A 27,648-nucleotide genomic window follows, 5' to 3' on the forward strand; every position below is an offset into this window, starting at 1 on the left:
GTTACATAAAGGTATTCATACCTTCTACTATATATTTCAGAAAATGATTTCTCTATTTGTTCGTCCTCTATGCATTTGGACACATCTTGGGATACAGTTGCCAAACTCAGCACAATGCTTTCCGAAATGGGGGCGGGGGTGGTAAATGTTGGTGTTGGGCCATTGACCACCATTCAAGATGGCGAACCAATATGTCACTTTGGCATGACTTCCCCCTTTTCAGGGCTCAAGTTCAACCATCTCTCAAGAGATCATCAACAAACTTGGCTTGAGAGCTCCCAAGGTGAAGCAGTGGTCTTTGTTGATGTTTGGATGTTGGATGCCCCTTTGATTCAAGATGGTAGACCAAAACACAACTGTGGCATGACGTAACCCTAAACCACCACACTATCCATTAAAAAAATCACAGTATTTGTTGGTTTCTAAAAATTCCAAGGCAGCACCAGGCACCTGCCACTAGCATTCCATAAATTTATAATAATGCATTTTGCCTGAATAACTTTCCATAAACAGACAATTTATGACAGAGAAGTCTCCAGCATAAAAGGACGTACCGACTCACGTGGGAGTAGGTAAATAGTTCTCTCAATATTTTTTACTGTCACACAACAGCTCACATAGGACTGTGCCGATTCAATCCACACTTTACCAAAGAGAAATACCACTCCTAAAATGAAAAGGTAAAGACAGACAATGCACGTTAATCAAAACAGCTTAGCACAGCTGCTAATGGAAAAGCTGCAATACTAAGAATTACTGAATAAACACACTAATTCACCCATGGGAGCAGAATGATTTCCAATTTGTAGTCCCTAATTGACAGCTCCATCTGCTGAAAGTCAGTACTCCACAGTCAAGTGATTGCTTTAAGAGTCTTGTACTATGCAGGCACACATCACGATGGTATGCAAGGTATTAAATGCCACCTTGTTTCAAAAAGAGACTTGAAACTACGCCTCCCCATACCTTCTGTTACTTACCCCTCCTTATTCCTAGTACTCCTCATTTTTAATGCTGGTTTTAGTGCTTGGATATTATATTTTTATTTCGTTTCATTATTGTATTTTGCTTATTTTATTTTGCAAGCCACTTTGCTTATTTCTGCTGGAGGGGGGAAGCAGCAGGTTATACATTTTCCTAGACTGTATTATGACCATGCCATATGCAGAGCAGACCCACTGAAATCAGTGAACATAAATTTGTCACTATAAAACACTTCAATATACAGGCAAAGGAGATATAGGTATTGAAGATGTCTGTCATTAAATGTCTGGGATAACTTGGTATCTTAATATTGCGAGTACATTCGTTTTACATGAAATCAACGTGGATCCTGTTCTCCCCATTTCAATCTTCATTCAACCGCAGGTCAGTACAAGTGCAGCAAACTACCCAAAATGTTTGAAAATCCATTCTGAGGATGGCTATCACATTCAAAGGACTATGGTCATGTGAATTATATCATAAGATGATTGAAAGAAGTAAGCAATGATGGCAAAAATGATTGGGCCGATACATTCAAAGACTAATGGTCCAAAGTGTCTCTACGGTTATTATACATAAAAACAGGCATTCACAACTTGCAGCTACAAATACTGAAATGCAGTTATCCTTGTGGACAGCTCAGAAGAGTTTCTCATCCCATAGAATACTAAACATTCCTACCACACAACAAAAATGAGTAAAGGCAAGGGCAGTTACAAAAACTATATCTCCACTAGCTAATGTTAATGTGATTTATAGCAGATATATGAAATCAAGAAATTAAGCCATTTGCAGTCTTACCCTCTAACCATTATGGGGTGGGTGTGCAGGAACTGTGTGAAATTCTTATTCGTCCTGGTATAATATGAATCCTTCACATAATACAGTTAATACCTCATTTGCTATAATGATTATGATTCTTTTAAACAAAAAGTAATGCCAAAATTTATTTTCCTCTACGTTACTAATTGAAACCAGGTGCAGTCTTTATTATTCATCCTTGAAAAGTTATGACGACAGGATCTCTTTTCATAATCAAGGAACAAGTCTTTTCATAATTATACACCATTCAGAAGCCACCGTGCAGAATCCAAGATAAAAGTAAAAACACTAAACAAGAGTTTTTAGGGATAGGATTGCCCCCTTCCCATTAGTCCCCAGTTTCACCCAAACTTCAGTGATCATTAGCTACTTTCACAAAAATATTGGGTATATTCAGCGTTTAATCCCCTGCCCAAGATCTAAATGAATGTTTGTCTGGGAGGGGGAGCTGAACAAGCTGTAGCCATTAACCTTCATTTTACTCCTTCCTGAATCTGATGTGCATACAAATTAAGGTACATTATGGTAAAGCCCTAGAAATTAAAGGGAAAATTTATTTCTGATAAAAGGGAGCCTTTACCAGGGACTTCTGTGTGTGTCTGGAGCAGGGGAAGGAGCCGTTTGATGGCTGTGGTGGAGCCACTTGGCAGTGGGATCACTGCTTTTTACTGGTATGAGCAAAGAGGTGGCAAGCCAGCATCACCCACATGGCCGCACAGTCCCGATCCCTCCACCGTCTCACCCCTTCCAGTAATCTGCAGTGACTCTGCTGCCATGAGGCTATTGATACAGCTCTACCCCACTGCACAAGCTGATTTAGGGCTACACTTATTATTGGGCTCTATCCAGATTATCAATGGGTAAAATTCCACCCAGGGGACTGCCCCCCCCGGCAATTTTCACCAATTACCCCCTTCACCCCACAGTCTGTTGTGCCACCCTCTGCCACCCCTTCCCTCCAGCAGGAGCTTCTCCTGGATATAGAGCTCCTCTGAGAAAGGGAGAAAAAAGTACTGATCCAGCCCATTAAAAACAAGTAATGGCATTTAGCTTTTATGCCCTTCGGAAGATAGTCATAACCATGTGTGGGAAAGCTGCACGGGGAAAATGGCTGAAGGGTTAAAGCACCTCCCCTCCACTGCAAATCAACATCTTCCAACACATTGCAGCACTGAGGCCTCAGCCAGCCTTTTGAAACCTGAAGATACTAATATATAGTTCTAAGTTTATGCCTAGTCAGTATCAAAGCAGATGTTTTTCTTGACGTTCAGACATAACAGACATTCAGCTTCAAGGAAACTAGTGGACAGTAAGCCCCTTTTGAAAAATGGTCCTTTATAACTTTGGTCAAAAGAAGGAAGGGAGAGTAAAGAGGAATTTTCTTATGTACAGTGGTATCTCGGTTTTCGAATTAAATGCGCTCTGGAAGTCCGTTCTTAAACCAAAGCTGTTCTTAAACCGAGAAGCGCTTGTTGAGCAGATTGATTTATTGCTCAGATAAGCCTGATGTCCGGCACGCTTCCCACTGCGCACAGCTCTCGCCGGCCAGGCCTCTGCGCTTTCCCTAATGAGGCCTCCCGCCACCAGTGCCCTTACACTGTTTCCGTTCGTAGATCGAGGTAAAGTTCGATAACCAGAACACTACTTCCGGTTTTGCAGAGTTCGTATACCGAATAGTTCATAAACAGAGCTGTTCTTAAACCGAGGTACCACTGTATACATACCTGGTTGATTATACTGATCTTCATAAGCATCTAGCCAATAGAACCTGAAGATCTGCTCCCCATCTTCCCCATTTATTAAGGGCAACTGACTGGAATCCACTTGAATTTCGGAAGCTAGCTGCCCATCTTCTTCTTCATCAATTCTGTCCCAACAAGAAACATCAGGGATGGGAGAGTTTCTGAAATATAATACATAAGGAAGGGGGGAAAAGGCATAGCTTTACATGTGAAATGAGTATTTTAAAGGGTCATCTTTTCTTCAGAAGAGCACTGAAGAAAATCTTTTCATCGTCTTAAGTTTATTACTGCAAGTCAACTAACATCTTCTAAGAACATTTCTCCATCTCTATGAAGCCTTGAGAAGCTTTTCATACTGTTAGTGAACTTAGAAGAAAGTTAAAAGTGGAAACCAGAACAAAAAGTCCCTAAGGATTTTTTTAAGTGCTTACAAGAAATATGAGCCTGTTTTCACAGAGTCCACTTGCTGAATTTGTCCATCTTCTGTTTTCACCTCTTCCTTCAGGATTGTGACCGATTCTTCTACAACTGCACCTTCCTCCATAGATTCATCAAAGTCTCTGTCATCAAAATCCATTATAGCCTGTTCATCTTCTGTAAGAATTATGCAGAGACTTTAAGACTCAATGTACTATATTTCAATGATTTTATTTATTTAAATTATTTTGGCAGTTATTTTTTTCACACAGCGATTTCAATAAGGTTTCTATAAGAACATTAATACGTACAAATACAATACAAAATAAAGTCAAACATCATCAAATAAACTATCAATCACAGAGGTGAATGTCATTGAAAATACAAGGCGATGAGCACTATTACCAAAATATAACAATTACCTATAGTAGCTTCCTCTTGTTTAGCTTTTTTCCGTTCTCCATTTTCAACCATTTGCATTCCATTTTCAGGTTCACTTCTCTCTTCTTTGACTACATCTGATCTAGCTGTGTAGACTGAATTCTTAGAATGGGATGAATTTGGTGACGAAACTTCTTTTTTGACAGACGTGACAGGTTTTCTCACCTCAGAAGACGTTCTCTATAAGCACAAGTAATTTTAATTAAAAATCAGATTAGGGTGGCAAATCCCTGGCCTGGGGACTTCAGCAGGACTAGCAAGCCTTCAAGAGTAGCCTGCCAGCCGCTCATTACAATTTCCCTCCAGTGGCAGCAGCACCACCACTGAAGAAAAAAATATCCTCCCCACCCCGCTCATCAGATGATCAGGATAGGCAGGGAGGACACAGTTTCCATCACTGGGCTGGGTGAAAAGGGAAGTTCTTCTCTCAGACATCCCAGAGGAGGAAGGGAAGCATAAGTTTCATTCCAGCCAATGCACTTCACAGCATCTGTATTTCAAATAGGAACCGCCACACCTATTTTCGAAAGGACTAGATGTAGGCAAGGCCTTTCAAACGGTGCTCTACTACTATATCCTCTCCAAAGAATTCAAGTTGAAACATTAAGTATGGTACAAAGCCACCATACAACTGATTGCCAAATGCATTTTTTCCCATTCCAGCTGATATTAACTATACTGATTTTGCTAGCTTTGCTTTTATGTTCGTTCGCACAGCAACAAATCAAATTAAGATTTTAAAATATCAAGAAGCATATGGACATTCTAAAGCAACAGACACATAAACTTCTCAGAAATCTTAAGATTAACATTTCCATTTTGGAATATTACCTTGGACACTTGAGATTGCACAGAAAAGGGATTCAACGGTGTTCCAAAAAGCCTCTTTTTTTTTAGAACTACAACCGGTGGTGGTGCTAAAGGAACTGGCTACAAAGGAGAAAAACATTAGGCATCAGTCACTGCTGTAGCAGAACTTACAAAAGAAAGATAAGAGTTTGCTATGTTCCGCATAAAAATGCATGCACCCCTTATATCCCTTCCCCACACCGAACAGTCACCAGTTTCTTGAAGAAAGGGCAACCCTGGTACAGGATTTTACTTATTATTGTATTTTCCCATGTATAAGACGATGCTTTTTGCTAAAATATTAGGCAAAAATTGGGGGTTGTCTAATACATGGATAGTGAATGCAGAAGGGGGGCCTTTGATTAATGGCAGCAGCAAGCAGGAAATTGGCAGCGGTGATTGGTGGTTGCGGCAAGGCCTGCTGGTGATTGGCTGGGGCTGGGGCAATTGAGCAGGTGATTGGCAGCTGTGGCGAGGCAGGCAGGCAAATGGCAGCTGCAGCAAGTGGGCGGGTGGGCTGTTGGTGGTAGCGAGCGGTGAGTGATTGGCAGAAGTGACCTCCCCCATGCCCCAAAAAAGCTAAACAACTTAATTTCTTAATTTTGGGTTTAAAAAAATAGGGGTCTTATGCATGGGGGTGTCTTATACATGGGAAAATACGGTACGTTTGTATCCTTGCCCTACCATCCTCTCACAGTTTGCAACAAGCAACCACATTTCACTGGGTTCTTTCTAACTTTGAGTCAAATACTACTTGCTTTCAGGTACTAAAGTATTATCAGGTTGCCTATCCAGAGCAAAGCAACATGAGCAGTGAGAAGACAGAATCTGGCACAGGAACCACCAACTCCGAAGCCATGGGAGCCTCACAGTGGCATGGGGAAGGGGGAAGTGGCTGCAGGGAATCAGGCATGATGGGACTGGTGTCTGTTATCTCACTTGACACATGGGTGGGGAAACAGGTTCCAAAGCCACTCTCAATATGCTCCAGCATACCCCGTTTCTCTCCATATCACTGGAGCACCAATGTGGAGCTTTTTGTGGTTGCAACAAACACCCTCAGTACCAGATCTCATTTTCTGTCTGTGAAGAGAGAAGTCCACAATATCCTTTGGCTCAAGTATGCCTTTACATGGACTCCCTAATCCAGTTTATATTTCGTTCTCTTCCAAGCATATTAAAAACATAAACTCTACACCTTGCTCCTCTACCACCCCCAGAACACACATGAATTCCTACCTCGGCATTTAGATCTTGCAAAATGTCTCCTAGCAAATCATCCTTAGACAGGTCAACAGCTTTCTGTGAAAGGAGATACATGTGCTAAGTAAACTGCTCATTGGGAAAAAAACAGGATCAACATTTACAACGAAAGCTAAGCAATCATGTGCTGCCCTTCTACAGCAGCTTTTTTCAAAACATAAACAGAGCAACAGATCTGAGGGCATATATATTTTTATTTGTCTAAATTCAGCAGACATATTTTTTGCTTAAAATATAACTTACTTCGGTACTTTTCTTCCCAGTACTGGCCATAAACATAGATTTTATAGTGTTTGGTTTCGATACCAGAGGCTTCTTCACATTTTTCTTGTCATTTGCAGAAGTTGCGTCTCTTCTTCCTAGCAGAACAATACAGTACCTTTAAATATCACAATCCTATTGATAAGTCAAAATCTATTAGTAATGACAACTGCAGACCAATATTCAAGATGGAATCATCCATTATTTGAAATGAACCATAAAGGACCAAGCAGCTGCATGTAAGTCACTTGCAAGTTACATTGCAAGTTTGCTTGAAAACTGATGTACAGTGCAATCTTGTGCTTGTCTACTCAGAAACGAGACCAACAGAGTTCAAGAGGGCTTACTCCAAGGTAAGTGGGCATAGAATTGCAGCCCTGGAGGTCTTACATAACTAAGTAAAGATCAGACCACCTGGAGATAACTCTACATGGGCAGCAGTTTATATGCAGCTTTATATGTACCCTGTATGAAACCACCGGGCATATAAAGAGAGATGTCTCGTAGCAGCACGCTAAAGATTATGTCGTAAACTGTTACACAAACAATCCGTACATTGAGCAGACTTTGCATAGACTGGTTTTAAAACAGCTGCCATAGTTGCCTGTTGAATCCAATGCAAATACCTTACTATAGAAAACCTAGTATACTTGCACCCTTTCCAGATTTACAGGGCTATGCAATTGTTTGGAAAAACAAACAGCAGTAAATCAGCAAGTAAAAGGTAAGCTGTTAGAGGTGTGTGGGTTTTTTTAAAAAAAAGATTCCCCACTTCAACCTGAAAACCTGTGGGGGTTTTTAATGCTGAAAATTTAGCTCATTTTAATATTCAGCTCAGCCTAAGAAAAATAAAGAATGTGTCAAATTATTGAAATTATACAAAGGAAACCACCTGGCACATGTTGATAATAAAGTCATGATGAAATAGAATTATTCATCAGTTTACTTGAAACTTGATGAGGACAGAGTGAAACCACACTTCAGTTATTTAAATAGCTGTTAAACTGTCACAAAATCAGCCCAACTATTCTTTTGAAATTGATCTTACCTACACGTAAGAGGGGGGTGGGAATGTTGCACACATTAACTTCTGTTAGTAACTATACAGTGTAACTATTCTCATTTTGTTATTTGTATTTTGGAAATGAAAATCACTATTTTAAAAAATGTTAACTTATAGTAGCCTTACCTCACACGTACCCATTTGACCACTTTGATGGGTATAAGTAGCCCTACTCCAGGTGCCACATAACACCTATTCCACATTTGTAAGAACCTGGTCACTTAATGAGGCAGCACCTGCACTTTAGAACTCTCTGCCTATTGAGATCAAGCAAGCACCTTCACTTTACCCTTTTCAGGGCCTGCTAAAAACATTCTTGCTTACGACAAGCCTAAGCAGATGCTTAGAAAGTTGAGGTAATTTTAATCCATTTTTGCATTTTAACTACTGCATCTTGTAAAACAGAGTCATAATTTTTTCTTGATTTTCTTGTCTTATCTTTTTGTAAATCGTTTTGAGGTGTGTGTTTTTTACAATAAAGCAATGTATAATTTCTATGAAATAAACAAAAGGTCTGTTAATGTTTCAGTTGCCACTTCACAGAGCATTTTCTTGAAATTACTCCCCCCCCTTTCAACTTAACTTTCTATTGCTACTCTAAAAACATGAACACTGATTGATTAAATGATTTATTTGTACAGCAACGCAGTGGAATTGCTTCCTGAAGCAGAAAAAGGACGCAGTTACCTGAACTGGCATTTGACACATTCAAACACTAAAAGCAAAACACCAGTAAGTATTTATTACAGATAAGAGCAATATAATGCATATGTTCTCTACTCTGTTCTTCTTGACATAGCCTCAAAGAGGTAATTGGAAGTGTCCACTACTGTTTCAGAATAACATCCGTTTAAGACAGCCTTTCTCAATCTGTGGGTCCCCAGATGTTGTTGAACTACAACTCCCATCACCCCTAGCTAGCAAGGCCAGAGCTCAGGGATGATGGGAGTTGTAGTCCAACAACATGTGGGGACCCAGGGGTTGAGAACCGCTGGTTTAAGACATCATCCAAAGCCTGAACGCTCCTAGCAACGCCAGGGAAACTCCACTTTGTCCTTCAGCGATATAAAAATGTGTACCCTTTCAATGACTTGCTATGTCTATTCTTCAGTCTAATTTTAATTAACTCCCTCTCAGGAAAGCTGCTAAAAAAAAAAGTTCACTCACTTTTCTTGCTGGAATCAAGAGCATCATCTTCCAACTCTTCATCGAAAATCTCCCTGCCATCTTCTACGTAGCCAACACCATCTGTGTAGGAAAAGTGTCATACTTTAACCAACGGGCAGCAGACAAACCCAGACTCTATCTGGGTGTGAAGGTCAGCCAAGTTCCTCTTGATTTTCCATCATTTTGTAACTTGTATTTAGAGTGTCCTCTTGCCAACAAAAATATGGTTACAAATTCAACACGACCACTTCATTTGTGAGGGGTGTTTCTAAAATATGCATCAGCTCTGTCACTCAGGGGGGAAATCCAGCTTAGAGATTCCAAATGTATCGTCAACCTTCTCATCTCCTGGTCCTTGATACATTAAATTAAGTTCTACTAAAAACCAATGACCTACTTTCTGCTTAGTAAGCTTAAATGTGAACATGCCCTCCGTGACGTAATTTGTGGATCAAAGCCCAAATGGCCCAACCAACATATGCTTTGGCTGCAATGGTGCAAACAGCAACCTAAGCATAGCAAGCTGGCCAGGAACAGCTAGACAGCTTGTGACTATCAACCTAACACCAACCCCTGACCATTTACTTTACTGAAAGCTTTTTACAGGGTTGTGCCAGCTTTTCACATATTCTAGTGGCCTACAGTAAGCACAACCAGCTCACAACAAGTGGCTGTTGTGGCCCCTCTATTAATACATCAGTTTTGAGGAAAATCCCACTCCCACCCTGAACACTATGGTCCAATTTCTGTTAACAATTTGCAAAGCCACAAGTTATTTTGCAGATCTCATCGATAAAAGCACTGTTCAGACCAGTTACTTCCATTTTTAAGCCTTGATATTATTATTATTATTATTATTATTATTATTATTATTTATATCCCGCCCATATGGCCGGGCCTCCCCAGCCACTATGGGCGGCTTCCAACAGGATATTAAAAACACAATAAACCATCAAACATTAAAAACTTCCCTAAACAGGGCTGCCTTCAGATGTCTTCTAAAAGTCATATGGTTGTTTATTTCCTTGACATCTGGTGGGAGGGCATTCCACAGGGCAGGCGCCACCACTGAGAAGGCCCTCTGCTTAATAAGTTCCTTTGGATGCACACAAGGAATTGGATAATCTCTATGGGATTTTTTTTTTAAAAATTGCATATAGCAAAGATTATCCAAACCAAGGGAAGAATAGCTGCTTTAATGTCAGCACAAAGTCAAGAGTGAAAAATTAAATCCACTTCACAAACCATCATCCACAATCCAGTCATCATCCTGCCGTTCTCTGACAATCTTGGAGTATTGTTCTTCATCAATTTCATCATAAACACTTGTGAACTCTTCAACCTGCAATAAGAAGTTGGGAGCAACCATTGTAACTGTCCCTCTTTTCAAATGGGCCAGATAATAAAGTAAATGAATAAGTCAGATATGCAGACCTGGTCAGGACTTCTATTTATATAAAGATAACACTGATAAGCACATTTAATGAGTAAATTTAGGTACCATTCTCTCTGTCTCTCACTCTCTCTCTCTCTCTCTCTCTCTCTCTCTCTCTCACACACACACACACTCACACAGAGCACAACACAGTAGCACTTCCCCATTATGCATTTCCGTGGAACTAAAGCCAGAACATTTTAGTTACCTCATATTTTATTTTTTCACCACCTTTTGCTTTTTTCAAACGTTCCAATGCTTCTTGTCTCCCTTTTTTAACTTTCTTCTCACGACGTGAACGTGAAGATGTAAGGTTTGCAGAATCAGCTTCTGAAAGGCACAACAGTAGTTATTAACAAAGGTTAGAAACAGAGTGCACAACATTTAAATAAGCACACCATTATGATACCAATAATCAAATGCCATGGCCAATGAGAGAGGTTTTTAAATGTGAAATTAAGCAAAACCTGTGAATAACTTTTCCTGCAAAATTAAAAATTAAAGAAATTTTACTATATGTTTTGACAGAATGTTCTCCATTTCTTAAAATGAAAACATAAAAATTGACAACATAGCGAATAGCAATTAGTCAAACTCAGAAGCTGGTGATTAGCAATGAACTTTTCTCAGATAGCTAACTAAGGTAAAGGTAAAGGGACCCCTGACCATTAGGTCCAGTCGTGACCGACTCTGCGGTTGCGGCGCTCATCTTGCTTTATTGGCCGAGGGAGCCGGCATACAGCTTCCGAGTCATGTGGCCAGCATGACTAAGCCGCTTCTGGCGAACCAGAGCAGTGCACGGAAATGCTGTTTACCTTCCTGCTGGAGCAATACCTATTTATCTACTTGCACTTTGACGTGCTTCCGAACTGCTAGGTTGGCAGGAGCAGGGACCAAGCAACGGGAGCTCACTCCATCACGGGGATTCGAACTGCCAACCATCCGATCGGCAAGTCCTAGGCTCTGTGGTTTAACCCACAGCGCCACCTGCGTCCCTTAGATAGCTAACTACACATAGCAAAAATCTATATATCTAATGCATAGTTCTCTAGTTAGTATGTTAACAATTTTCTGTGTCTCCATTTTTCTAACATAAAATTTAAATTTTGGCTGCATCCATTACAGCCCCCATAAAAATCAGGTCAGAACATGGCTGTAGCCAGGATTTATGTTGGGGGAGGGGGCAGGATACCCATCTGTCACCATCCTCTGTCTGGCTGTTTAGCAGATTGGGAATGAAATGTCTCAGCAACAGCTGTTTTAAATTACTTTCTTTTGACCCCAAGTGCTCAGAAAAATCCATCAAAATTTTTCTACAATTTCTACTTTTAGTTAAGTATTGTTATTTATTTACTTGATGGGGGGCAGCTGCCTCCCCCTACTACACCCATGGGTCAGAAGCTGTTGGGTGTGGCATGGGGAGGCATCAGGAAGGGGGAACTATTCATACAAGCTGCCTCTGACTGACCCATGGTGGTCCCCCACTCCCCAAACCTTTCCTGAGGACCCCCTGAGCCCAGAGAATTTTCTGGGGGTGCAACAGGAATGAGGGACAGCAAAGCTAGACTGTGCAAATGGTGTCAAGAGCTGTAGCAGGTGAGTTTGCATTACAGTTGTTATCCAGAGTAACAGAAAAACCTTTTATTTAATTGTTTTGTCAATTATTTACAAGTATTTTAATAAAAATAATTTCCAAGTCTTGACAGTAACATTGAAACGATACAAAAGACTACAATTCTATACACAAATACCTAGGATGTGACTCCTACTGAACTCCATGTGGCCTATGTCTAAGTAAACTTGTACAGTGGTACCTCGGGTTAAGTACTTAATTCGTTCCGGAGGTCCGTTCTTAACCTGAAACTGTTCTTAACCTGAAGCACCACTTTAGCTAATGGGGCCTCCCTCTGCTGCCACGCCACCGGAGCACGATTTCTGTTCTCATCCTGAAGCAAAGTTCTTAACCCGAGGTCCTATTTCTGGGTTAGCGGAGTCTGTAACCTGAAGCGTATGGAACCTGAAGCGTATGTAACCCGAAGTACCACTGTATGAGGATTGCACTGAGACAAAACATGCCAAAGCCCTAATCTTCCACAGTGGAGGAGAGTTGGATGTAGCAGGAGTCCCTGTCAGTATATGGAAACATCACAGCTGCAGACACCCAGATTGTTGACATCACATGATGTGCCTATCTGTGGGAAAGAAGAATTTCCCCGGACGTTCACAGGCTGGATAAGTCTTTGTGAAGAGTGTAACTTGAAACCTTCCGACTGCGCATGTTCAGGAAGTTTGTCAGACGTGCTAGAAGAACTGGACTGAAAGGACGTGTTTTTCTCTAGTGCTGTAATGTCAGAAATAAATATCATGTAAATAGATTTCTGACTTATTTTCTTTCCCCTGCAGAAGCAGGAGGGAGGGGTTGTGCATTTTACCCACGCTTGGGAAAATGTTGCCTATCAAAATCTCCCTGGTCTGTCCGAGGTATCAGCCAGAGGAGGTTACCGGTAAGCAAGCTCCGAGGACAGTGAGAGGGGCCAGCCTCTGTGGAGGGGGCTTGCAAACCAACAGTCCCAACATATAACTCTGCTCAGCTGTTCCAACCAAGGGGAGCTTCACCAGCTGTGCCTGCCAAAAACACAGGAAGGCAGTAGCCAGAATAAACACAGGGTGTTTTGGGGGTGGAGCTGAGCTGACCAAAGCTCTAAACTAAAGCCTGTCTACCTATCTGCTATGGGCCCAAGCTGGGCCTCTCAGCTAGCACAGCAAAACAAAAACAAAAACCATCTTCCCGGGCCATGGTTTGACTTTGCATAATTTTTGAATCTGCTTTCATGGTTTGTCTCTTTCAGACAGGCCATGAATTGTAAGCCAAGGACAAGACTTGGTTGTGCTTCATGGTTTGTCTGGAGTGAGACAAATCGCAGGCTCAGGTTTGGATGACATGCCGGGCCGGGCCATGGCTTGGCTTACAGCAGCAGGACCGGAGAAGAAGCAAAGTGGTCTGGGAGCCTACAGACTCCCATGCACCTGTGCTAAACCATGGTTTGGCTTAGCATTACATGCAAACCAGGTCTACTGTGTTGTTTACTCAGAAGTAGCCAGCTTGTATTTGCATTGCAGCGTTAAGCATAATATGAAGTTAATAATAAATAAACGAGTCCTGCTTTAAAAAAAACCACAAAAATATAGCTACTCAATACACCAGAAAATTAATCCTGAGAATATGACACTTTCACAAAACAAAGTAAAAGCAAATAAATGGATTTATATAGATGATAAAATAAAAAAAAAGTCTTCCTTGTGAATTGGCAGGGCTTCCATGTTAAATCCTTCAGATCAAACATTCTTGGTATTTTAACAGCTTCTGAGGTATCCATGGAGCATAAAATTAGCAAGGCCTACATTTTCACTTTTTTTACTAAATGAAACTTCATCTCCTCCAATTTTCAGCTTGTACGGACATATCACACATACACAAGAGTAGTGAAAAGTCTCTATGATGCATGAGGCCTTCACAGAGCTTTCAAGCAACATATGCTGGAGCCTAAGAATTTGAAATATTTATTCATTTCTATTTACATGAGCTATTCATATTTGAAAGAATAAATATTGTTAATTACCAACTCTAGCTTACAAAAAAATATGTTTTAATCACTGTACAAGTGTCTTAACACTTTTTATATTAAGAGCTATTTAGTTCAATGTTGCTTTGGGAAGGCAACCTTATCTTGGTGCCTTGTCCCGCAGGTGACAGTCCCCCCATACAAAAATCTCCTCACATTCCCAACTGTTCAGGTAATATTTTCAGCCTTTGGCTCAAATTGCTTTTTAACAATAGCCCTATTCAGGCACAGGGGAAGGGCAGAAGGGCTAATCTCTGTTGCCATTTCAGTCACCTTCTGACTTACCTGACTGTCAGAAGCAGGGCACCTTTTTACTCATGAAGACTTCCCACATATTTTAGAACCCTAATTATGTAAAGCTCTAAAATGCACAGGGAAGGCAGCTGAAACAGCAGAAGAAGAAGATATCGCTAGTACCTTTATCCCTGCTGCACACACACACAGAGAGAGAGTTAATTCACACTTTACACTCAGAGAAGGTTACCATTTGCTATTCAAGCAAGTAGGTTTGACACCCATCTAATCCAAGTAAAGTAAGCGTTTCCCAAATATTGCTTGCACTAGTTTAAGCATCATCAATGATTACTATCAATATATCCTTGCTGTCATTTATCAAAACAGAAATCTAAATGAAATTCATTTCTGTTTTGCTAATTTTATGGACCAAATTGCACATAAAAGTCTACATAAATGGGAGAATGTTATATTGAACTCTATGAGGCTTCTAAACAGAAAAGCTTAGGATTGTGCAGAAAAACCCCTAAAGATTTGTAGACATTAAAAGCAGGGTTTTTTAAAAATAAAAAAGTGAAGCCATTAAGTCAGATGAATACATAAGTATTCATAAGCATAAAAATGCAGAGGCAAAGCTTTTTTTGCTGTTTGCAGACACAGCAATATCTGCCATCACTAAACAATTACAGTTATAGAACAGTACTAATTAGAAGTACTAGGAAAGTGTAAAATCTTAACATTAATCTTCTCTCCATGACAGATTACAATTGAAACGTATTTCCATGTATCACCATCATGTTCTCCATAAATGATTCCTTCTAAAAGCATTCAAAAGATCTTTGGGGAGAAAATCAAGGCTCATCTAAGTATTGCTGTCAGCTTTAAAACACAAAAAGCATTTTCATTTTGAGCAATTATTACACACACTGCTGCAGGCTTGAAAATAGCCTCTTGCTTGATTGCCTGGAGGTGATTCGTGCCACAGACAATCAGGCTAGAAAGCAGTTGTCAGCTAAGGATAGCTGGCCCTCCCACCCCCACCCATTTCCAGGCCATCAATATGCTTAAAAGGTCTACCATAGCTTTCCCAATCTGGTGCCCTCCAGATGTTTTGAACTGCAATTCCTATCAGCTAGGACAGATGGTAATTGTAGTCCAAAACATCTGACGGGCACCAGGCCAGGAAATGTGTGGGCAGCCAGGCAAGTAATATTTGTGAACTACAGTGTAATACTTTGCATGCTGACCTTGACAGAAGCCCCTCTTTGTTTGTGGAGCATGCTCTCTCTCTCTCTCTCTGATGTGAAGGTTACAAGATTACATCCTTAGTAACTTTTATGGGCCCACATTTCAACAACCTAGATACTTTTTCAGGAGAGGAAAGGAATTTTCTACTGCATTTGCTCCACGCTTTATTGGACAGCAATGTTGCCAAGTCACTCCCCTCTCATTTCATCAAACCTTTGTGCTCTTCCCCATGTCCCCCCAATTTACACATAATATCTCACAAACCCGACTTTAAGACACTTCTTACCCAACTCCTCAGCAAAATAAAAACTCTTTCAAGTCACCAATTCTCTTTTTTTAACTTTAGAGAGGAGAACCTATGTAACCCTGAAGAGAACAGGGAAGCAGCAGCAACATTTTCGTGTTCCATGCTTCCCTCACAACTCCCTTGTGAGGTAGCTAAACCAACTAGCAGATGAGCCTCTGCCTCTGTTCGTTTGCCTTTCACAATTACCCTAACTCTATCCAGCCTACATCTTAAAAGAGCAAGGCTGCAGGGGTGCTGTCTCCAGTCACTGGCCATTTGGGGAAACAGCCCAAACTTAACAATACATATTATTATATTATGTTATATATCTAACACACACACACACACATAAAAAAAATTTTTTAGTCCAATGCAAATAAAGACTCAGATAAGAATCTCCACTTGTTAGTGGAGGTTTGTTAAGAGGAAGACATCCAATGGGCACCTGCAAAGGTGTGTTTCTTTTGGCTTCCTATTGAACCATGTACACCATTTAAATGAAAAATGTCAAGGTTTGTAACTGGCGTTTTTGGTGGCAAATGAAAGGTGTCACAGGAAGAAGAAACACTATCCCCACATACATCCCCGAGAGCAAGCACCATAGAAACCAGTGTGACTTACTTCCAGGTAAATATACCAGTACATGTCGTTGTCCCGCCTTTCTCTCTCCATCCAGGACGCTTGCCCCCAACTCAACCTTCCTCGTTTGCAGTGGTTTAGCCTCAAGTCAACGGGTTTCCCAAATGACAAACAACCACGCGCGGTTGCAGCTTCTGCCGTCCGGGACTCCACACTTACCTGGCCCTGCGCTGCCTCCCTCCTTCACCCCTTGCTCCCTTCCTCCCCCGCCCCGCCGCCGCATTCCTCGCAACCCGGCGCCGCCTCCCTCTCACCTCCATGGCAGCCGTCGCCAGCCCCGTCGCGCGGGCTCTCGCTCAAATCCATGGCGGAGAGGGAGCAGACTGCCGCCCGCAGCGCCTCCAAACCCGGCCCGCAACTCCACGCTCTCGCGCCAAAGCGCCTGAAAGTGGCGCGAGAAAAGAGACCCAAGTGCCCCGGCCAGGCGAGCAGCCAATCAGAAGCCGCGGTGACGACATCCGTCCTTCCTATTCCGCTTCAGGGTCGAAGGGAAAGAGCCATAAGAGTGGCTGAGCGGCACCTCGGCTGGCTGCTTCGGGGAGGCGGCGGGTTTGGGGAGGAGGGAAGGGAGGGGGTGTGTGAATGCGCGCGCACGGCGACGGTGATGGAAAGCTGTGCATCGTTTCCTTCTTTGTACTTTCGTGCATTCCGAATGTGGTGGGATAAAAAGATACGGACAGGGGCGAATTATGGCTGCAGTATGTTTGCAAACCCTAAGTTACCTTGCTTCATGCCTAAAAGAGGCAACTATTTGTAAATAGAATTAATGTCATTTCTTGCGCATCTTTGGACTTTTACTTCCCATGCGTGGAACGGGTTTGAATTTTTAGCTTTAAAGACTAAAATTTTGACTCTTATTTGGTTTATTTTTTACCTGCCGATGCGTTGATTGAATTGTGGTCATTTTATTATTTGTTTGTGGCAGGGGTGCCCATGTTTCCTTTAAATAATGTTTGGATGCTTGCATTACATAAAGTAAATAATAAGTCTGGTAGAGCCTATTGCAGGGGGCTTATCTATAACTTTTATTATATGTAGTTATATAGCAATTCTTGCTGCTAATTATTTCTAGCATAACTTAATGTGAAAATGGTTTTACAGTACAGTATGTGGTACTAGTCCAGCTCTACATGCACACTATACCTTTAAAGCACATTCAAAGCACATTCCTTCCCTCAAAGAATTATAGGCACTATGGTTTATCCCTCACCAGTACAATTCCTAGTAACTCTGAACAAACTACAATACCCAGAATTATTTGGGTCTGGGGAATGTGCTTTTAAAATATAGTCAGAGTGTATGCAACCTCATTAGGCCACTGTAAACAAGACAATGGCTTTCATTCTAAAGAAAAGTGGCAGGTTCAACAAGGTTATTTCCATCTAAATGGGGTAAACCTCCATTCCTGTGTGACACAGTCGCAATTCTCCCCACACTCCAAAGTGTTTCTATTTTTAATAATAATAATAATAGACTAAACAAGCACATACATGTACCTGCACATTTAACATTTTGGCTACTTTTTCCTGGTGCTTTCACATTTGCCACCATGGGCTCCTTTTGGAGGAAGGGCAGGGTAGAAATTTAATTTTAAAAATACTTCTGGAACTGTATCATACTGAGTTGGCCAATGGCCAGTGTTGCCTGCTCTTGACTGCAGTGGTCAGAGGTCTTTCCCATCACCTACTATTTGATCTTTTTAACCGGAGCTGCTAGGAGTTGAACTTCAGACACAGAAACCTGCCATATGAGTCAGACCATTGGTTATCAAGCTCAATACTCCCGACCCTGACTGGCAGTGGCTCTCCAAGGTCTGACTCAGCCCTACCTAGAGATGCTGAGAACTGAACCTGCGATCTTCTGCATGAAAAGCAGGTGCTCTGCCACTGAGCTACAGCCTTCCTTTCTGAAAGCTTCTACATGTACACTTCCACTGTGCTATAGACATTCCCTACTGTAAATAAGGACATCCATCTCAATTCTGTGCTTGTTGGGAAAGTTGACAGGAAAGCTTTAGACATCTTGATAATTTTTAGTGCATTTAGATCTGGACATTAATTGCTTTGTCTTTGCTGTTTTAAGGTTGTTTTTTATATACAGTATTACCCTTGCCTGTTTATAGATGGTTTGGGTGAGGTTTTACACTGGCTCTGTGATTTTATGTTATTTGTATTGAGGTTGTCCTATGGATTGCATTGTATTTGCATAATTTATAGATTTCTGTAAACTCCCTTGGGAACTTTGATCAGTGGGTTGTTCTAGAAATGGCACAAATACATAAATGTTCACTCAGAAGCAACTTATGCAACTTATGCCCAAGTAACTGTGCTTAAGCTTGCAGCTTTTGTTACAAATAATACAGTATTAGCTAGACTGGGGACGCTGTCATGAAGACCCATAACACATATCAATGAAGTAGGCCACACTTTAATAGTATTCATGACCCCATTTTAATACTGGGGGACTGAGGCAGAGAGACAGCACATTCAAGGCCATGTGATAGCTGCCCACATTTTGCAGTCAAAGTTTGTTGTTAACAAGCTTAGTAAAAGTCTCATTTAGATTAGTGAGTGTATCTTGCTCCATAGCCACTCAACCTCCTATGCAAACATTTTAATTTTTGTGTGTAAAATACGACATTGGAGTATTGAACCACACTCCTCTGCCCTTGCCAACTAAACTGTTTTTCTCATTCAATCAACACCAGAATGTTAACCAATGACACAGTTAATTTTACAAACTGAAACTGTTGCCATAGCTCCAGTTCAGCTTGAAAGAATAGCCTTTTTATCCTGGTTCTAAAGTTGTTTGTGCAACATACTTAATTATTTCTTTCTTACAACTTTAATTCCAAATAACCATGCTAGTTCCTCTCGCTGTATAACTCCAGTTGAATTTCAATGGATTTTGCTTGGGTTTAAGTGCATATAAATGTGCAAAGGCTTGAGAAGTAGAAAAACTGCATGCAGACTTGGGTCGTCATATTGTAAATAGTCTTATCACCAGCAGCTTATGCTGACATGATCTTTAATCCTCGTCATACAGAACAGCTTGGCATAACCTTTGTCCACTTCTTTGAGGAGGAAAAAAAAACCCCTGATGTTTTATCAGGTGACTCAGAACAACTTTAAACATGCTCAGTTTGTAAGTGAAAACCTCAGAAAGCAAAGTGAAAGAGAAGCACATTAGTAAGAATGGTGGGCCATCAAAAACGCAAAATAGAAGGAGCTGCAGCAATTCATTCCTACAAATGTCAGCGAAAGGTGAGTGTTGCTTTTATTTCTCTCTGCTAAAAATAAATCAATCATACATGTAATTATAAAATCAGATAATTACTCATAAACAAGATTTTATTTATTTTAACATTTATAAGCTGTACGTTTTGCCAAAAATGACTTGTGAAGTAGCAATGTAAAGATGTACACCTTTATTGATATATATATTACAGCAAATACAGCTTTAGGGTCTTAGACCACGATGACTGATTTCCACCACCACCTCTCAAAAGGGTGTACACATTATTTGAGGCTATAGTATATTGCAAGCTAAGGCACCAATGTAAATAGTGAGACAGTAGATTAAATGTACAAAACTTAGTAGAAAAGTTACGATTGCATTGTGGTAAACAGTCTGCAGTGGGTGATGTGACATCCCTTATTTCTTCAACGTTCTTGTATGCCATTATGACTTAGTAAGCAAATTTTAGCACTTGCATTAAAAATTGGCATGGCTGCCAGATGCCCAATGTGTCATGGGCCCCATGGAGACTTCTTGTTAGGGCTGGGCAGAGGCGGGGGGGGGGAATAATGGGATGTGGAGCTGGATCCCGGAGAGGGACCCAGCTGTCTGGAAGGTTCTGAACTGGGTACTGAAGAGGTGCAGAGTGGATTGTCAGGGAAGATCTCTACTTTGGTCATCAGACATCCAGAGTACAGTGACAGAGCGACTTGACTTGATGCAGCACTGCCTTCTGCCTGCAAACTGCTTCCCACCCCTAGAGGGGCACCTGAGGCTAGATCAGACAATGAGTCAATCTTGTCATTTCCACCTCCATTTGCAAAGATGCAGCAAAGGCAGACACAGCAAACCCATCCTGTATTCGTAACAGTGTCTGCTTGCTTGCCCAGTCCTATGGCTTGGGGTGGCAACTGCAGGAATAAATGTGCCCACCCTGCTCTTCAGAAAAGGCATATATGGATGGGGTATCAAGTTTTTGGACATTGCCTTAGCTTATGCCTAACTCCGCTGTGAACTTCTGAACCATGTAGCCTGATAAATGGTTCAGCATTGAAGTGAATTTTGCAATAAAGCCTTTGGCAGCCACCAAGCTATGACCATGTGTGGGAGCCAGAACACAATCAAATACTCTTTTTCAGAGGAGAAGCGCCTGTTTGTTGTTTTATTGTGGTCATCCCTAGCTAAATACATGGTGCTGCTGACCTTCCTCACAAGGCTGTTGTTGTAAAGGATACTTAATACGATTTTTGTTTACTTAATGTAATAGGTTTCCATCTCATTTTCCTATGCAACTATATTCAAAGTGGCTAGCAATGACTCCAAACACTAAAACTATAAAATCACAATCTAAAACCACAAGAATGCAAGTTCTAAAAATACCATATCAGAGTCACAAAAAAGAAAACACTTGGAAAACAGCACCAGAATAGCCCAGTGAAAAATATGTCATTTCAGCAGTATCTATTAAAACCCAAAAGTCTGCATAAGCTGGTGAGTCTTAAGACCTGAAGGTGGGAAGAGAGAATATGATGGATCTCCCCAAGAATGGCATGCCACAATTGTATATAAACTTAAATAAGGTGCTTTGACCATTCCGAAGTATTATATAATTGCTAAATATCATCATCACCAATAATACATTAGCTACAAGAATATGTTGCAGTTTGTCATATATTTCCAACAACAAATTTTTGAGTACTGGGACAGTTTGATTTCCCTGCAACAGAAATGCTTTATATTCATGCAGTGACTGAAAACTCTTGAGGAAAAAGGCTTTCATACAACAGAAAACCATTGGGAATTAGTCTCCTTTAGTTTGCAGAAGATCTCAGCCTTAATGATAAGACAAAAATAAGTAAAATACTGGTCCTGATCCCCCCCCAATATGGTGAATTTTGGTGAAGTTTTGTTACACTGTTTTGATTTGTTTTGTTACTCCTACATCTCACAAACTCTGAACTTCCTCTATAGTCCATTTTATATGCCCTTTTTTGCTTTCTCTTCTGACTTTCCCCCCTTCTCCTCTGCATAAAGCCATCCTCTTTGTCTGAAGTGACATTTAAATAATACAGCTTATCTGTAAAGCTTTAGCTATGAGTCATTCTGCTACAGCTGGTTTAGCTTCCATTTCACCAAGGATGTTGTTTTTAATTATGTTGCTAGAGTCAAAGCAACTTCCACAACTAAAAGTGCTTTCAGAGATCTGCTTCCACTGGTACCCAAAGCTCCAGAGAGGAAGCAAAAGTTCCCTCTAGGAAAATGCCATCTAGTACTGGATATTGACTGTGCCGGCAATGGTTCATGCAGATCCTGCCAGTACATTTGCACTAGCAACAATAAGCATAATCAGCCCCATATGGATTGTGGGTGTTAGTCACTGCCTGGAAGTGCTTTGAGTTGCCTTTTTACTTTGTTGCAAAAGCTTAACATTTATCATGGCCTGGTATTAAGACTGAAATATCAACTGCTCAGAGAAGTCAGACCGACTCACCGCCCTTTCCTAAGTAGAGCCCTCCATCTTGGATCCTGCACACCATACACTAAAACCTGGTGAAATACCACTGCCCTCTAAGGAGTGGACCTCAGGCTCTTCCAGTGAACAGAAGAAACCTTTCCCAACTTGGGAAGTGTTATTCAACCAAATCACTACTATTCTAGCCTTCACCTCCTGGAAGGAGCTAGTGTCTGAAGAACAAGACACGGGTCCTTAAAGATGTAGTCAGTTAAGGTCACATAAGGGGATGGAGCTCCCAGAAAGACATTGCTGGCTAGGCCATAAAACCCCGACCATTGCTCCAGGCTAGAGCTGAGGTCATGTCTGTAACCTTAGTTGGGAAATTGCTGGCCATGGTCCTGAACTCACACCAAGAATCTCTGGGCCAATACCTGCGATTATGTCTAGTGTGCTGGACCTGCCCTGTTTCAGATCAGTGCCAGCTTTCTTTGTGTCCTCTTGCTTGTGCTGTTGGATCTCTGGGATGCTAGAAACTCTCATGGATCGGGAGAATTCCATAGGTGGCTTTGTATTATATCTTGTAAAAAATAAATATGGGTCTTTGTGTTTTTAAAAAAAATAATATTTATTAAAAGTTTAAAGATTACAGAAAAAGGAAAAAAAGAAAGAAAAAATAAATAATACAAATCAATACATTGCTATACATAAAAAAAAACAAAAGACACAATACATCAAAACAAAAGCAGAAGCAAAAACAATTAAAAACACATCCAATGTTTCTATATCTTTGTCTTTCATTAACTTGTTTCATCGACCTCCTCACACCTCCCTTTTTTGTGTTCTAATTATTAATTATTTCAGCAAATCCTTTCCGTCTTTCACTATTTTCTGTCATATAATTGTCATAATTTATTTTAACCTTATCTTACCATTAATACCCTGAAACTTATTTGTACTTAACTCCTTATAACATTTCTACTAAAGCCGTGTAATTTCATTCCAACATTTTTGTAACACTCATTAATTTTACAATGTTTCTATAAATAAATTTTAAACTTTTTCCCAATCTTCTTCCACCGTCTCTTCTCCCTGGTCTCGGATTCTGCCAGTCCTTTCTATCAGTTCCACATGGTCCATCAACCTGGTGATCTTCTGTCCAAGGCTCTTAACTCTTTTCCATGTCCCTTCTGCAAATCTTCTTCATATTTGTACATACACTTTACTTTATCTTCTGCTGACCTTATTCTTAATTTCCTTCCTTTGACACTGAGGAGTAGATCTCGGGGAAGCTCCAACCTAACAATGTCTTTATTCCTTCTTGACAGGTCAGCCCATTCTCCATAGTCAAAACTAGAGTCCAAAAGATATTTCAGGACGTGTTTCAACTGGCTTTCTCTAAATTCAATCGTAGAAGGCAACAGCTTATATTCATCAAATTGTCTCTGTAGGACTGGGGCCCTCTCCACTTGTATTACTTGAGGTTCTACAACAACTTTCTCCCTCGTCTTCTCCACAACTTGCCATGTCGAAGTAGATTCCTAAATCGATTCCTGAGTAGTTTCTGTATAGATATTCACTTCTTGTCCCAAATCAGTCATTTTTGTCCCAAATTATCAATTTTAATAGTCATCACATCCATCTTCTCATGAAGCTGTTCCAATAAAGCACTTATCTTGCAAAATGCAATCACTAAGGCTTCTTCTGTCGACATTCTTGTCCAAGGTCAATCTCTGATTCTCACGGTCTTTTATCTCTGCAGCTGGAAAATTCCCCAGCTCCACTCCTGCAACAGTTTCAAAAGCTCCCTCTAGAGGAAACAATTTCTATTTGTATCCGTCCTTTTAAACGCAGATCCAGCAACAAAGTTAGTTTCAATCTTTCAGTTACTTTTGCTCCTTTTTGAGTGCAAAAGGAAACAATGGAAACAATATATTTCTCTTATTTAACTATCTGTCAACGTACGTTTATTCACAGTCAATGAACTTTCCCAAAACGTCAATCTTACTGGCAGCCCGTTCCCAGGTTCAAAACGGTGGTAGTTTGTCTTTCTTCACTCTCTCTCCTGCAGGCTTAGGCGAACTAAAAATTCCCCCCTCTTCTCCTGCTTCCAAGGGGGGTTTAATAATTTTAACCAATGGAAATTTAATCCTTTACAAAAGGCTCTCCAAGACTTTAGCTTACAGCGTCTTTGCTCAATCTATTTACAAAAGAGGAAGGCGGACTTCCTGTTTGAAACCTTCCCGTTTCGGTGCCGAATTAAGATGTTTAAAGATCCAATTTTCCGTTCTACTCACGGGTAGTTGTTTAAAGTCCAATTGTCCACAGGAAAAAGTCAGCGCTCTCCGGCAGCGGCAATGCGGCTTCACTCCGTGAAAGAAGCAGTCGATTCGAAGCACCGCGCCGCTCACCCCACGTCGCTCCGGATCCCCGAAACCGGGTTTCCCCGCAAGTAGGGGAGGCGCAAAAGGTGCCAGCCGAATCCCACGTTCACAGGCTTCTCCCGCCTGTGGTTTTTAATGGGTCTCCGCCTCGCCGTGGCGGCCAGACCCTGATTTCCACGGAGCGGATTCCTCCCGATCAGAGGAATTCCGCCATTGCTGGAGGCGCTAACCCGGAAGTCAAATAAATATGGGTCTTTGAAGGGTATGAGTCCTGTAAGTCATGTGATGTGAAATGGGCACAAAAGATGGTCAAAACAACCATCTACTAGATTGTCCACTTATCAGACACATAGCTGGAGCTCTACAAGTGCTACATGAAATTACATGAACTGTCATAGATATCTAAGTAGATGTGTGGAAAGAAGGCAAAACCCCAAATACACTTCAGATGTCTCTTATTTTTGTGATATATCAGTTATCCAGAATGCAGCTTCCATACCTATAAGCGCCATCTGTTAGGACTGGATACCATTCCAGAATTCTTCAGGCCCTAGTTGGTTTAATGTCTGTGCTTCACTTGTTGCTCACCAGTTGCAGCCTGATTGGGATTAGCAAGCCTCCAGGAAATGCTAGCTCAGTTTTGCATCTGAAGTTTAGGTAGGCTGCTGGTTTAGATACGCAGGCTGCTCTCTCTCTTGGTTTGGCTCTCTCCCTGAAACACACTCTTTCTCTCTGGCCTACCTCACATTTTCCGCTTGCCTGCCTACCTGTGCTTGAGAACAGGAACTACATCCAACTGACTATTAATTGGAGTTTCCAGAATATAATGACATGAAGGCTTTGAGATTTGCTTGGGACTACATATGGACATGCCTTAGTTTGATTTCTTAGGCTATCTATGGCTCATGGTTCTGGATGGATTCTTGCAAACACACCACAATTTCAAACATCTAAAGCAGTCATAATTTATTCAGTGGTATTTGTGAGCATGGCAGATTTTAAAAATAAGTGGCACACAGCTACTGTATATGGTTTAGTAAACAATTCAGCTACTGAAGTGTGGATGATATTAGGAGTATGAACTGAGGACTGGCTACACAAAACCCTGCCTTATACTGAATCAGATCACTAGTCCATGTAGCTCAATATTGTTCATACAATCTCCAAAGTTACAGATGAGATCTTTTCCAGCTCCTCTACCTGGATATGCTGGAAATTAAGCCTGTGACCTTCTGAATGCAAAATATTTATTGTATTAGTGTAGGCCTTCTACGGAGTTCAGGTTTCATGTAAAAATAAAAATAATCATACATAATAATAATCACATGAATACTATTTATCTGAGGAGCTGTCCTTTCAGTACCTCAACACTGCTGATATTTGTACACACAAATGTAAATTTACCGTGTCAAGACTGCATTATTTTGCCAAGTTTGATCTGGACGGTTGAGTGATCTAGCTCATAATTTTCCAAACGCTAAAAGGTCTTTGGGAAGGAAATCATATTAGAATATTGTGCTTGGACATGAAATCATTCATCAGATCAGTTTAACATGTCAGCATTCAAAGGAAAAGTCCACCCATGTTGATTTAACTATGTAAAAACTGTGTGAGAGATGGCCTGATAAGAGGGTTAGGTTACTTACTGAGAGGTGGTTGTAAGTAATCTGTTTTGCATCACCATGCTGATTGCTAGTACTGGTCTGGAATGTGCAAAATCCTAAATTAGATGTATGTATATACTGGGCATTTTTGCATCCAAGAGTGCAAATGTGTATGAGCAACTAGCAAATTTAATTCAGGAAAAATAAAGCAGGTCATGCATCCAAACGTGTACTGAAATAGAATATTAAGTCTTAAACCATTATTTTTCAAATAAATAAAGACTGCTTTTTGTTTTTGCAAAATCAGAAAAGATATAGCCATGTAGATATATATTTTGCAATAAAGCTTTGAAGGAGATTTGTATTATGCATAAATACATCTGTGTTTGTACCAAAAACTACAAAAGCACCATATAAAGAGCGGTGAGGGAGAGAGATGTTCTGCTGGCATTCATATCAGCCCGCCTCCCAGTATATATCACATAACTCAGTTAAAGTGGTACTATGATGACAGGAACCAACCAGAAAGCACCATGCAAATCAGAATACTGTATCCTGTACCAGCTGCTCTGTTGCTAGCTGGTTGTTATAGTGATAAACTGAGGCCTTGCCTCTTGGCTTCTCCTTGAAAGAAAAACCTTTAATTTCTCAAGGGAAGGAAAAGAAGCGAAGGGGGAGAAGGCGGGGGAGAGAATTACATGAGAAAGGAAAACATTATCTGACTGAGAAGAGAATAGCAGAGAGGGCATCACCGCAAGCAGCATTCACTGGCCATGCCAGTGCTTGCAACTAATGCTGAGTCAGAAACAGGTATCCCAACATCCCTTTCTAATGAGCTTCCTTCAGAAACCATGGAGGAGATAGAACACACATGTCCTCAGCCTCGACTGGTAAGTAAGAGACAAAAGGATACATTTATTTGTCACCCTTTGAGCTCTTTGTCTTATTAGGATGTAATGAAATCAGTACTTTATAGCCTGAATAGAAATTAGAAAACAGCTTCATCCATTTTAGCTCTTTGTGTTTATTGTCTATATTGTGAAAATGTGTATTACAAAGTATTAATTATATCTACTGCATTAAGAAAGACAATTTAGGGATTGTTGCATGTTTCTCTCTTTCAACTGAGTGTCTCGAGCTATGCAAAAATAAAATTAAAAATGGTGCTTTCCCCATCCCTTTGTTAGGTTCAGGTTGCAACAGAACTCTTCCATTACTCCTTGCCTGTTCTTTGCCTTTCTGCTGTTTTAAAAAATGAAATGGCAGGGAAGAAGGGATTTAATCATCAAAAAAGCAAAAACTGCCTTTTAGAGAAACACTGGAAAAGAATGTAACAGATCTCACTTTTTGTTTTGGTTTTCAGGGATTCCAGTGTGCACAAAATGGATGATATTACTTTCAAGCAGTTGAGAGCATATGAGTTGGGACAGTAGCATTAGGAGAAAATCTGCATTTCTTCAGTAATTAATCTATAGAAACTGAGTTTGTAAGGAAGCT

General features: G+C 40.7%; 2 protein-coding genes across 5 annotated transcripts in view; one reads left to right on the forward strand and one right to left on the reverse strand.

Moving 5' to 3' along the window:
* POLA1 (DNA polymerase alpha 1, catalytic subunit) overlaps positions 1-16,897 on the reverse strand; it is a 193,789-nt gene extending 176,892 nt beyond the window's left edge. The window contains exons 1-11 of one of the 2 annotated variants that reach the window (XR_013985674.1): positions 16,729-16,897; positions 10,653-10,774; positions 10,255-10,351; positions 9,010-9,090; positions 6,762-6,877; positions 6,495-6,557; positions 5,238-5,336; positions 4,388-4,586; positions 3,980-4,142; positions 3,531-3,709; positions 555-667 (exon numbers count right to left, since the gene is read on the reverse strand). Coding sequence is in view for 1 of the 2 variants with exons in the window: in XM_081003459.1 (XP_080859585.1) it covers positions 555-667; positions 3,531-3,709; positions 3,980-4,142; positions 4,388-4,586; positions 5,238-5,336; positions 6,495-6,557; positions 6,762-6,877; positions 9,010-9,090; positions 10,255-10,351; positions 10,653-10,774; positions 16,729-16,780 (1,284 nt within the window). In the remaining variant the exon portion in view is untranslated. The remainder of the gene's footprint in view (positions 1-554; positions 668-3,530; positions 3,710-3,979; positions 4,143-4,387; positions 4,587-5,237; positions 5,337-6,494; positions 6,558-6,761; positions 6,878-9,009; positions 9,091-10,254; positions 10,352-10,652; positions 10,775-16,728) is intronic. The other variant, XM_081003459.1, reaches the window with a different exon arrangement.
* A 173-nt stretch (positions 16,898-17,070) lies between these two features.
* PCYT1B (phosphate cytidylyltransferase 1B, choline) overlaps positions 17,071-27,648 on the forward strand; it is a 31,092-nt gene continuing 20,514 nt past the window's right edge. The window contains exons 1-2 of one of the 3 annotated variants that reach the window (XM_081003475.1): positions 17,071-17,172; positions 19,520-19,737. In XM_081003475.1, coding sequence (XP_080859601.1) covers positions 19,725-19,737 — 13 coding nt within the window. In that variant the 5' untranslated portion in view covers positions 17,071-17,172; positions 19,520-19,724. Of the gene's footprint in view, positions 17,173-19,405; positions 19,738-24,829; positions 27,042-27,648 lie in introns of those variants that run through there. The other 2 variants (XM_081003476.1, XM_081003474.1) reach the window with 2 other exon arrangements.

The sequence above is a fragment of the Podarcis pityusensis genome (genome assembly GCF_964106645.2).
Source record: "Podarcis pityusensis genome assembly, chromosome: 4".
In the NCBI taxonomy this organism is placed as follows: domain Eukaryota; kingdom Metazoa; phylum Chordata; class Lepidosauria; order Squamata; family Lacertidae; genus Podarcis; species Podarcis pityusensis.